General features: G+C 43.2%; 1 protein-coding gene across 1 annotated transcript in view; it reads right to left on the minus strand.

The window, feature by feature from the left end:
* The window catches only part of LOC147453110 (DHBP synthase RibB-like alpha/beta domain-containing protein), a 75,722-nt gene that overhangs the window by 30,382 nt on the left and 31,982 nt on the right, over positions 1-13,358 (minus strand). Inside the window, exons 2-6 of the mRNA XM_086519088.1 lie at positions 2,480-2,595; positions 2,101-2,154; positions 512-536; positions 306-428; positions 17-183 (exon numbers count right to left, since the gene is read on the minus strand). Coding sequence (XP_086375214.1) covers positions 17-183; positions 306-428; positions 512-536; positions 2,101-2,154; positions 2,480-2,595 — 485 coding nt within the window. The remainder of the gene's footprint in view (positions 1-16; positions 184-305; positions 429-511; positions 537-2,100; positions 2,155-2,479; positions 2,596-13,358) is intronic.

The following is a 13,358-nucleotide window of genomic DNA, read 5'->3' on the forward strand; positions in this document are numbered from 1 at the left end:
CAATCTTTATTTCTACCTTGTGCAGATCAATGGGTTATCAAGTTCTCTCAAAATAGCTTCACAAATGACATCATTTGGCATTCGAACACCCACACTCTTCCTTGGTGCACAGCTCTCAGCAGGTCCTCCAAAATTGGTGCATTGCTTGGGCATCTCCTTGCTAGCAGGAAGTATAAAGGTATACTGTACGTCAACAAGGTGTCAACTTCAAAGTGTAATGCATGCTTCCCACCCACAAAATAAGGTGCCAACTTAAAGTGTATGGATTATTTCATCAAGCTTGTGAGTCTCTGAAGAAAACATACTGGCCCTGGAAGGCATTGTCGAGCAGCTCGAAAGATGTTTGTATTGCCTTGACTATTGCCACGTGGAAAGCCTGTTGTATAGGTGTCAATATCTTGAAACGATCGACAGAGAATACTTAAAGGCTGCAATTTCAACCACACCCTTCAGCAGGTAACAAATAAATTTTAGAAATGGTAGATAAATCATTGATCAAAATAGATATTACCTTTTTTGGATCCATATTCTTTATCCTGGAAAAGAAAAACACAACTATTATAAGAAAACATTTCAGCATTACGAACAGATGAAACTTCTGGGATTGCATCATTTAAGCTCAGTTGCAAAAATTGTTCCTCGTATTGAATTAAGGAAACCCAGGAATCATGCAGGACAAAATGATAGAGAAAGCAAGAGGGGAAAGTGCCAAGGACGAATGCAGAGCACCAGTTGATTTAGTCAAGAGGAAGGGGATGGTGCAACAGACTGAAGGCAAGGAACAGTTGATTTAGTCAAGAGGAAGGGGATGGTGCAACAGACTGAAGGTAAGGAACAGTGTATGAAGCATTGAGGGCGTTCAGATGGAATGGGCTCACATGACAGGTCAGATGCCAGTGATGTGAGAAATGCAATGGCGTTTTATGAAAGGCTCAAGACCAGGAAGGTGGGGAGACACAAGCAAGAATGATTGAATGGGGCCAAAAACGTCATACAGTGTGAACATTTTGAAGTGATGCTGATGATGCACCACGTGTAGTGCTGATGTTTTTGAGACAGCAACGATCTACTGGGGCACAAGTTACATGTTTTGCTGCATGGTAATTGCTAATGCCAAATAGCTCGCTCTGAGACTCTCCCAGAGGGCGTGATGCAAATAAAATTACCATGGTAAAAAACACAAGCGATTATGATAAGGGCTGAGCATAAAGATCCGATGAGCTATTCCTTGCCCTGCAGATTGAATCATGCCTGCAATGTGCAAACACAAGAGTGCCCATTGAGCAGTTGCACACGGAAAGGGAATGAAGGAATGTGTAGCAATTTCAAGGAGAAGCTGGCCATGTTCCTGCCAAAGTCTATGTAAGAAGTGGTGAACTTCACTTAGCAAACCTCTAAGAAATAAATGGGCAAATAGAGACCGAGAACACAATGCTGCCTTGGAGTATGTGTTAGAATAATGAACAAATGCTTCAAAATAAGTGTGCTTTGAAACAAGATTTTTCTCCAAAGGTTACGTGGACCATATAAAAAGCAAGAGAACAAACAAAAACAAGACAGGTCTTGTTGGACACTGATTTAGAAAAGTCTACAGGGTTGCTTCAGAGAAGAGGATACCCCTCCTTCACAATCTTCTTCACCTCCAAACCAAGTAATGATACTCACATGCCCCACTAGTAATGCCTCACATCTAGTTTGAAAAGAGCCACTTGGATGCATTCACATGATTCTTAACAAACATGTATGGAACTGTGTCCCCATTCATGAAAGTATTTTCACCTCTACAGGCCGGTGAAAGAGTATTCCACATTTTGTAAAAAGTCTACAAGTGTCTTCTTTTCATATGGGCAAAACACTGGGGCATGCTCTTATAGTTCAGACAAACACAATACGCAACTCTTCTGCTTAAAATGAAAAATGGATCTTAAATGGAGTACTCCAAAAATGAATGTGTATCATGCTCGATCATGTGTAACCATGTGGTCTTAAATGATGTACTTACAATGATAGACATATTATTAAGATAGGGCCTTCCACTCAAAGAATCAATCACCACATTTTATTTCCTCTAGACTATTTCAGCAATGTGAGAGAAAATACCTGTAGATGCGGTCTATAGATGTTGGCTCCTTGAGATCACACACTATTGCGTACCTGTTTTAAGAATCAGAATTCAGAAAAAATCTTAAAGCCTAACAGAATAGTCAATGCCAGTCACAAACACACTTGATCTCTCGCAGCCATTAAGTGTAAAAAGAAAAACGTTAATGCCAGTAATACTCCAATCATTTCTAACAAGTCCAAACTCTTGTTCTGCTTTCAAACCAGTCAAAACTTCAACCGACTCATATTCATCTTCAATTCCAGGCAATGAACTCATCATGTCCTTGCAACAAGCAAAAAAAATGTTGCAGCAAGCAGACCCAACACAATCATCCCCCATCGATATTCATTCTCACAGATTGGAGGATAAACTAACACTGTGTCCGTAGGAATTACTCCAACAGCTCCATCCTTCAACAATTGTATAGCTTGTTCAAGCTTCCAGACATCAGAACCCAGACTGTCCACAGATATATGTATACACTCTGAAACCTGTCAAAAAAGAGACGCACCTTTCTTCATGTCACTTTAAAATACTAGAACTTATGAGTCTATTCACTGGGAACATATTTGCCACAACAAGGCTTCCATGACAACACTGGAAAAATTTTAAAAATTAAAGCCAAGCATGTGAATTTCGTGTACAAAGCTAGCATGAACATTGCTTGCATCTTCCAGATGCCAAAGATGGACCCATCCATCTTAAATGTTAAAGAATAGCAGTCACAACGTCAACGGTCTAGGAAAGTCTCATCTCAAATAGAGACAGGGAGGAAGGAAACACCACATTGAAGGCCAACTATCGTGTTAGTGCTCCCCAAGGATCCATCCTGCAATTGACATGACAAAAGCCCACACACACACATAAACAACAGAAGGGATAGATATTTTCCATAGAACCTAGCTGCCTCACCCAAATGTTAGTGAGCTTGTAGCTACTCGAAGGGTTATAAAGATTGCATTTTTTAATGGTGATTTGCATAAGGAACTGTATGTAGCTCAGCATCATCGTTTTAGTCAAAATAGGCAGGAAAACAAGGTGTGCACATCAAAAAAGGCATTGTATGGTTTAATGTAAGGTGCAGCAGAAGTGAATGTTGAACTTAAGGACTTGCCGACGATGATGATGACAACGAGACGGGCTGAAAACTGAAAACGCTAGGGGCTGAAATCTGTAAATCTTGTATCTACTTAATTCTGACTCTATGTTGGTGACGACGGCAATGACGACGATGCAACGACACGCTGAAAACGCAGATGCTGAATATTGCGAATAGCGGGCTGAATCTGCAAACACTTGCTGATCTGATCATGCGGCGAGGATCTGTTGCGAGAAGGTGAGATCTGCGAGGTTTTGGGGTTGCTGTGCGGAATCTAATTGCTGTGAATGCAAAACGCTGATGCAAATGGATGTTCTGTCGCCAAGAAACTGCAAACGCTAGGGCTGATCTGCTGTTCCCAAAACGCTAGGGCTGGTGATGGTATCTGTTGCAAAACGCTAGAGAATCTGTTGTCGCCAAGCTGATCTGCAACTTGCAAAACGTTGGGGCTACTCTGCAGTTGATGAAAACGCTGGGCTGTTCTTGATGGCTGGAAATGCTAGGTTGTCCTACCGGGGGTCTTGATGAGAAGGTGCACTGTCAGACACTTGGTCCCTGCTGCCTCTTCTGCCAGAAAGTGCTAGCGCTAGCTTTCTTATATATTAACTTCCCAAAGTTGCGCTACCAGTTTCCCAACAAAGTCACTTAATAATAATAAGTGAAAAATGGCTAAAATAGGGAAAATGGGTTCTATGCACTGTAAAATGCTCCTCATGGGTACTCACTGTAATTTGATCATCATGTTGTGTGCAACTAGAGGAAATGAAATGTCATGTGACACATCCCAACCCTAGGTGTCCGTGGACAAGCTACACTATAGCAGGGTTCAGTCAGTTATGTCAAGTTAAGATTAGCAGTGATCTGGCACTTTTGTGAGCCTATTCGTAGACCGTGCATGCCCAGTCACTTAGCATAGATGCATATCCTCCGGTTGCACACAGCATGATCATCGGAATTCCCATCAGAATCCATTAGCATCAGTTAGGGGAATTTTCCAGTGCATTTAGCCTATTTTCCTATTTTTTGTTAGTTTCACTTATTATTTTTGGGTGACTTTCCAACAAAAGTAGGTAGGGCAATTTTGCTAAGTTAATATATAAGCAAACCCAATATATAAGCAAACCCAAGTTAGCACTTTCTGGCAGAAGAGGCAGCAGGAGCTTCCCGCTCAACAGGCAACTTCTCAGCAGTACCCCTGAAGGAGTACGAGCGGAAGTGCGACGCGAGAGAGAGAGTGCGAGAAGAAGAGCACGACGATATGGTGAACTCGCTCTACTGTACCACATTGGGCTTTATACCCCAACAACCTCCCACTTAAAGTCCAATGTGGTACTTTAAGTGTGAGAGAAGCTACTATACAAGCTAATATACAAGAGATGTAGAGAAGTGATGTACTACCCTACACCTAACTGCTTGCGAAAATGCGCAAAGCTCTCTGAGGGAAGTCCTTTTGTAAGTAGATCAGCAGGATTTTCTGTGGTGTGAACTTTGACAAGCTGAAGTTGCTTATCCTCGAGCATTTCCCTGATGAAATGATACTTCACATCCACATGCTTTGTCTTTGAGTGATAAACTGGATTGCGAGCCAATTGTATAGCACTTTGACTATCACAATATAGCATAGGCATCTCTTCTTTGATTCCCAAATCTGTTACTAGTCGATTAAGCCAAATTGATTATTTGCATGCCTCTGATGCTGCAACATATTCAGCCTCTGTAGTAGACTGAGTAACACAATCTTGTAATCTACAACGCCATGATACTACTCCACCAGCCAATGTAAAGACATACCCTGACGTAGACCTTCGGTTGTCTAAGTCACCTGCATAATCTGAGTCTGTAATTAGCTCCTGACTCCCATAGCATATACGCATACTCTTTGTAGCTTTCAGGTATCTCAATATTCCTTTCACTGCCTCCCAATGTTTCTTGCTTGGGTTTGACATGTATCGACTTACTACTCTCACTGCAAATGCAATGTCTGGGCGAGTAGCAATCATTGCATACATCAAACTACGCACTGCAGACGCATATGGAATCTTATCCATTTTAGCATGTTCTTCCTCAGACACAGGACAATCTTGTTTGCTAAGTTTCACATATGGTGGCAATGGAACACTCAATGCCTTTCCCTTCTCCATATTGAAACGTTGCAAAACCTTGTCAATATACTCTGTTTGAGTTAACCAAATCAACTTCTTTGATCTGTCTCTCTCAATGCGCATACCAAGTATATGACTTGCCTCACCCATGTCTTTCATGTCAAACGATTTTGCAATCTTTGACTTCAAAGCTGAAATTTCTTCCAAGTGCTTGCCAGCAATCAACATGTCATCCACATACAAAATAAGGATCAGCCAACTGCCATCCTTAGCCTTCTTTGTATATAGACAGTGATCGAACTCACTACGTTTGTAGCCTTGAGAAAGCATAAACTTGTGGAACTTATGGTACCATGCCCTCAGTGATTGTTTTAAGCCATAAAGACACTTTAACAACTGGCATACCAAATCTTCCTTTCCTTTCTCAACAAACCCTTCTGGCCGTTGCATGTAAATTTCCACATCTAAATCACCATGCAAGAACGCTGTCTTGACATCCATTTGGTGCAACACCAAATCTAATATGGCAACCAATGCAAGAAAGCATCTCAATGTAGTCATCTTGACCACCGGAGAGAAGACTTCATCAAAGTCAATGCCTTGTTCTTGCTTAAAGCCCTTGGCAACAAGCCTTGCTTTGTACTTTGGCTGACTATCATGAGCGGTGATCTTATACCTGTAAACCCATTTACAAGGTAGAGTATAACCGGCCTATACAACGTATAGGGCGGTACTATTTCAATTACCTGTTAACTTTACACAGAGCACTGAGAAGGGAAGAGAACACAGTTGCGTCCAGTGACTAGAATGTCACTGCGCACACGAGACCGACATCCTGCAGGCCCCAAAGACTGGCGCCCCTTTCGGTATTTCTTTAATTTAGAGAGAGAGAATTACAAAAAGAGCCCCTGGAAGACAACACCTGCATCCAGCTAGTACGCTCCAGATTCGGCAAAATTTCGGCAACATAACGGTACCGAAATCAATCCGAATCAGTTTCTAAGGTAGGCCCTCTGTTCCACGGACATATTCCCTCAGTCGGGAGCACAAAACAGTAAATTGCAGGTCACTGTAATTTCTGGTTCAGCACTGTTTTTGACCTGATTTGGGCACACGACTGTCCGTGCACTGTTCCCTGCACCTTGGGCTAAGTGCCCCTTGATTCTGGAAACATTTTGGGCTCAAAACAGCCCCAAAATAGAGTAAAAAACAGCAAGCGTACAATGCTGAATTTACTGCGCAATCGAGAGGTTATCACCCTCTCGTGTACCTGCTTTGGTGCAGTAGCTAGCTGCACCGGTTCCTGTGCAAAGAGGCTCTTGCCTCGGCACGAAAGCATATTTCCCCACAGCTGTACATAGGTCAAATGAGAAGCCCACTAGTGGGGCATAACATACTGTACGTAGGGGAGAAAGAGAGCAGTATGTAGCGTGCGGGGCATCACTCCCGTCACCATACTGTGCATAGAGGGCAAGGTAAGCATTCCATAGCTTCTGTACCTGCTACAATCCACCTCAGGCTGAAAATGGCGCCCCCTTTGTTGATATGCAGCTCGTTTTTGCCTCCCAGAGTGGCAGAATCGCTCACAGGCTGACACGTGCCCAGTTTCCGAGTTTGGGCTTTCCCTGCTAAAAATATCTCAACTGGTGCGTCAGTTGACTTGGTAGCAGAGCAATAAAATGTTCCCCTTGTCATTCCAGAGCTAATGACGCGAACACATTTTCCGGTCAAAAATAGCAGTTCCCTAATTTTTAGGAGATGCTTCCATGGCGTCCCTATCGGTCTCCTGACCATCATTGAAGACTACCATTTGACCAACATCTACAATGTGGGTTAATTTACTGGCCCCTTTCAACTTATAAAGTTGCAGTGACTTGACGAGTGGCCCAAATTCCAGTTTGGCGCACACGAGCTTCGATACTCATCAGAATTCAGTGCTAACTGGCCCGGGCAGTCCCTGTCTGACCGACCTAGATCCCCGATGTGAGAAACCCATTTGGCTGCAGCCGTTTCACACTGGCCATGCAATGTCCACTTGCACCTTTTCAAGGGTTCCGGGACAAACAAGTAAAAATAAAATAAATATATCTAATACTTATTTACGGAAGGCAATAGGAAAAATACACCTCCTGGTGACACACCCCACCCTTGAAATACTGCAAGCGACCTCGCTTGCATGCCAATAATACATGCGGATATCTCCTGATATCACATATATTCTATGATGGGAATCCAAGATATACATGCTTCCGGAAATGTAGCGTTGGACGATTAAACAATCCCACCAACCTGGCTACGACACATATATCAAGCATAGAAGTCTTCTAGTGTACTCTTGAGCACAAACTTCTCTAGCTAAATTCTGTATGGAAAGAGTAGATACAATTGCTTGACTACTCTCTTGAGCATCATGAACCATGCTCTTGCCTTGCTCCAAAAAGGCTGCATCAAGTCACTGTGGGTTCCATCTGAAAGGCTTCAAGATACAATTGCAATAGCTGAGGTGAATCAACCAATTCAGAGTCTTCCATCCATTTGGCATCTAACGATGGATAGTTTTTGAACTTCACCAAATAGCGTCTTGCAACTTTTCCTCTAACCTTTCTTTCTTTATGTGCCAATATCTGTTCAAGAACACGGATTTCATCGAATTCTTCCACTTCGGGTTGTTCCTCATCAAGCATATTCCCTGGCACATCACCAACAAAGGGCCTTAGAAGGCTGACATGAAAAGCATTATGTATTTTCCAGCCTTCTGGTAGCTTTAACCTGTAAGCTACATCGCTGATCTTTTCTGAAATCTGAAAAGGACCATAATATCGCATACTGAGCTTAGGAAACAAGCGTTCCTTGCCTTTCCTTTTCCTTAACCTGGCCTTTTCAAAGCGCAAAAGTACCCAATCACCAAGTGAAAATACAAGTTCACGACGGTGACGATCAGCAGCTTTCTTTTGCTTAGCCTGAGTCTTCTCAAGAGCAATCTTTATCTTCCTGTATGTTTCATCCATATCTTGCACATACTTGTCTGCCTCAAATATCTTGTCCTTAGTCTGCAAAATGGGTGGGACTTTCTTTCCTCCTTCCACTATCTCAAATGGTGCCTTACCTGATGACGTATGCACAGTGTTATTGTAAGCATATTCAACCAATGGGATATGGTGTTCCCAAGTTGCCTTGTGCTCTGAGACATAACATTTGAGCAGGTCCAAGACAGTAGAATTTGCCTCTTCTAACTGTCCATCAGTTTGCGGATGAAACGAAGAAGAGAACTTGAGCGTAGTGCCCATGTTCTCAAACAATGGCTTCCAGAAAAGACTCGTCATACGTGGATCCCTATCACTGATAATTGACTGAGGCATCCCATGATATTTAAAGATATTGCTCATGAATATCTTGACCATGTGTTCTGGCTTTATCTTCTTCCTAACAGGAATGAAATGGGCTTGCTTACTAAACCTACAAATGATAGTCCAAATCCCATCATTTCCTGTTTGCGTCCTTGGAAGATCAAAGATAAAGTCCATTGCTATACTTTCCCATGGCCTATCAGGGATCGGCAATGGCTGCAACAATCCCGTTTGCTTTTGTCTGTCAAATTTGACTTTTTGGCATACTAAGCATGATCTTACAAATGTGTCAACATCTTGACGCAAAGCTGGCCAATAGAAGAATGCCTCAACCCCTTTCACTGTCGCATCAATTCCACGATGCCCAGCATAAGGTGGAGCATGACTTTCCATCAAAATCTTTGGCCGTAACTGTTTAGTAACGCATAACTTTCCATGCATCATGAGAAAGTCATTCTTAAGCATATAGTGCTCATGATGTTGCCCATCAACAAGCTGGTCATAGATCCTTGCAAAATCTGAATCTTCAGCATATTGTGTCTTCATTTCGTCTAGTTCACAATGGTACGGAATTGACACTGCTGAAATTTGGGGCTTTCGAGACAACGCATCAACCACCACGTTCTTTTTCCCTTGCACATGCACAATCTGAAAATGGAACATTGACAAGATGTTTGCCATCGCATGTGCTTCTCAGACAACTTCGTCTGTGTAAGAAAATATCACAAGGTTTGATGATCCGTTTGGACAACAAAATCAGCCCCTAGCAAATAGTGTTTCCAACTAGTGAGAGCATGAATTACTGCCAGCAATTCTTTCTCATAGATTTGCAAGTTCCTTTCAGTCTTCAAAAGAATTCTGCTCTCATATGCGACTACTTGGCCATTCTGCATTAGAACTGCACCAAGACTATGGCCACACGCATCACATTGAACCACAAAAGGTTTAGAAAGATCTGGCAAAATAATTACCGGATCTGAAGTCAGCTTCTCTTTCAAGTGTTTGAACGCTAAAATTTCCTTGGCTGTCGACTTGAAAGTAACTCCTTTTCCTTGCAGTGCATGGAGTGGAGAAGCAATCTCAGCAAAATTTCGGATGAACCTCCTGTAGTAGGAACATAAGCCTAGAAAGCTTCGAATGTCATCTACGAACTTCAAGTCTAGCCATGACCTAATTGCTTCCACTTTAGCGGGATCCATGCGTACCCCATCTTTTGAAACAATGTGCCCAAGGAAGTGAATCTCTTCCAAGAAGAATTCACTCTTCTTCGCATTAATGAGTAGCCTGTTCTTACGTAACTCATTGAAAAGTGCAGTCAAGTGATCCCTATGCTCCTCTTCAGACTTCGAGTAGACAATCATGTCATCAAAGAAGGTACCCACGAAGTTTCTATGTGGTCTAAAAATTCTGTCCATCATTCTATTAAACATGGCAGGAGCATTTGTGAGACCAAATGGCATAACAAGAAACTCATAGAGACCAAATGTTGTCCTGAACGCAGTCTTATGGACATCTTTTGGTCTAATGCGTATCTGATGATACCCGCTCTTTAGGTCTATTCTTGTAAACAATGACGCTCCCTCAAGCCAATCAAGAATGTCATCTATCCTCGGTATGGGGAACCTGTTCTTGATGGTATTCTTATTCAAGGCGCGATAGTCAATGCACATGCGCCATGAACCATCCTTCTTCTGCACTAAGAGTACAGGCGAACAAAAAGGGGATGAACTGAGCTGAATCAGCCCCTTCTCTAAAAGCTCGTTGACCTGACCCATAATCTCTTTCTGCTGGGCTGCACTAACCTTGTATGGTGGTCTATTCGGTGGACTAGAACCTAGCACAAGATCTATAGTATGATCCTCAGGTCTCTCAGGAGGTAACTCCCCTGGCAAAGAGTCCGAAAAACAATCACTGAAACCACTCAAAAAAATTGACCTGTCTTTATCTAAGGTAGACAAATTAGATACAACTTGAGGTACTTCTTTTGCAAAGATCAAGTACGCAGAAAGATGATTCTTTATTACAGATGAAATAGCAGAAGAAGAAACAAATGGAACAGACTCGCCTTTAAGCTTTACATCACATCAAGGACATGAGTCTTTCCTCTATGTACAAGGGTAATCTTTTTGTTGTAAGTATCCACCATAGCATGCAACCTGTAACACCATGGGATACCCAATAACACATCACAGCCCTCAAGCGGCATAATATGAAATTCTTCCGCATCCACATAGCTCTGAATGTGCAGACGAAACTTTCCCAGAATGGGAGTAACAGGCTCTGAATGTCCTGGGCATGCCAAACCTGCTTCGCCTGTCATACCCATCTCCTCTGCACGAATGCCCAACTTTGATGCCAATTCTGGTGATATGAAATTTGCACGGGCTCCTGGATCAAAGAAAACCAGCACTGTCTGGTCTCTAACTTTGCCCCAAGCTCTACACAGCTCCGTGGCATCTGTGTTTGGCTGATCTCCAACCAAATCTCGAACAAGTCCTGCACTCGGCTTTGGCTTCTTCCCTTTATGGTCTGACTTGTCATCCTTATCCTGTGACTTCTTCCGTGGGCACTCATTTGCAAAGTGTCCTTCCTGTTCACAAATGTAGCATTTCTTGGCCTCCCTAAGAGCTTTCCTTTCTTGAAAAGTTTTGCCAGAAAATTGCCTTTTTTGTCCTTGTCCTCGTTCCGAAGAAGATTTAGATTGCTTCTTGGACGTATCAGCTTCTTCAGTGGAGGGCTTCTTTGCAGGAGACTCAGAAGGCTTTGTTGCAACATTGCCCTTGGTTGAAAACTGTTTGCCCTGGGACCCTTCTTGTGGCTATTAAATCCATCGGAATCTCCCTTCGACAGATTGTTGGCCACTCTTGCATTCTCTATCAATTGAAACATATTCATGACAATAGTCTTTGTGCAGTAGTCCCTGATTTTCTTGGGCAATCCGCAACAGTACTTCTCAATTTGTTCTGACAAAGGCACAAACCTGTAAGAGGTGACTGGAAACAGTGCGGCCCAAAACCGTTTATTGTACTCTTCCAGATTCGCACACTGTTTAGCATTCAACTCGTGCCATTCCGTCATCACATCCACTTCAAAAGTGTTTGTCAACCATGCAGGCGCAAAAAGTTGTTTGAATTGGACCCACGTTGTTGGGGCTTGACCTTGGTTCAACAATGCGGTCCACCATTGAAGCGCATTCCCTTTCAAGAAAGTGGCAGCCTTGCGTATCTTTGAAGATTCCGTGAAGTTGCCTCCAGCATAAGCTACATCGAACTGCTGTATGAAGGTCAAAGCCATTAATTGGTCCTCAGTTCCTCTGAAAGTTTAAAACTTCACTCCCTACCCACCTTCCTTGTAATCCTTAGGCTGACTCAAAGGAGCCACATTATCATAAACAGGTGCCTGTAACAGTGGTGCTCCATGAGTGTTCATTCCAGCACTCGCATCAACTGTTTTCCCTGTCATATCTGCATTTTGTACGTATGGCTGCGAAAAACCAGCCATACCAAATTGTGTTCCAGGCACTCGAAACTGGCCATAAGCACCCTGAAAACCTGGTTGGACACCCATGTTCGCGTACATAGGGTTACCCATGCCTGTTTGCATTGTCCCGAACACATTCCCTGGCATATAACCTGTGGAAGGTCCAACCATAGCTTGAAACACTGAACCACCTCCAAAATAACCAGGATAAGTATTAGGTAATGGAAGGGTCTGACGCATAGCCGGTTCATTGCTCCCTTGACCATTCACAAACGGTTCCTGTCCAGCTAAAGCAAGTTGCTTTGGATCATTGGACACCGCTAGTTGCTCAACCACATGGGCTTTTCCTCGAGCATCATGAGTCCTCTGCGCATTGGAAATCTCCTTTTCCTGCAACGGCTCAGTCATGCCATGTGTAGGAGGCTGAAAACCCTGTGTCGGAGCCTGTAAGAATTCCTGCATCCTTGGGTTGTTAACCAACTGCTGAAACATGTCCATGCAACAACGCAGTTGAGTTCTAAACAACCAGTCCTCTTCTTGAAGAGTTGAGGGAATTTTCTCTGTGCCATGTGAGGAAGATCCCTCTTCAGGTACTTGGTCTCTCTTCTCTGCCATATCGACAAGCTCTGTGTTGCTTTCACCCACAACAATCCACGCTGCACTTTTTGAAGAAAAAGTCACTATCCCGTCAATGGAACCATATAACCGGCCTATACAACGTAAAGGGCGGTACTATTTCAATTACCTGTTAACTTTACACAGAGCACTGAGAAGGGAAGAGAACACAGTTGCGTCCAGTGACTAGAATGTCACTGCGCACACGAGACCGACATCCTGTAGGCCCCAAAGATTGGCGCCCCTTTCGGTATTTCTTTAATTTAGAAAGAGAGAATTACAAAAAGAGCCCCTGGAAGACAACACCTGCGTCCAGCTAGTACGCTCCAGATTCGGCAAAATTTCGGCAACATAACGGTACCGAAATCAATCCGAATCAGTTTCTAAGGTAGGCCCTCTGTTCCACGGACATATTCCCTCAGTCGGGAGCACAAAACAGTAAATTGCAGGTCGCTGTAATTTCTGGTTCAGCCCTGTTTTTGACCTGATTTGGGCACACGACTGTCCCTGCACTGTTCCCTGCACCTTGGGCTAAGTGCCCCTTGATTCTGGAAACATTTTGGGCTCAAAACAGCCCCAAAATAGAGTAAAAAACAGCAAGCGTACAATGC

This window comes from Adiantum capillus-veneris, chromosome 8 (genome assembly GCF_014529385.1).
Source record: "Adiantum capillus-veneris isolate H3 chromosome 8, ASM1452938v2, whole genome shotgun sequence".
NCBI lineage: Eukaryota > Viridiplantae > Streptophyta > Polypodiopsida > Polypodiales > Pteridaceae > Adiantum > Adiantum capillus-veneris.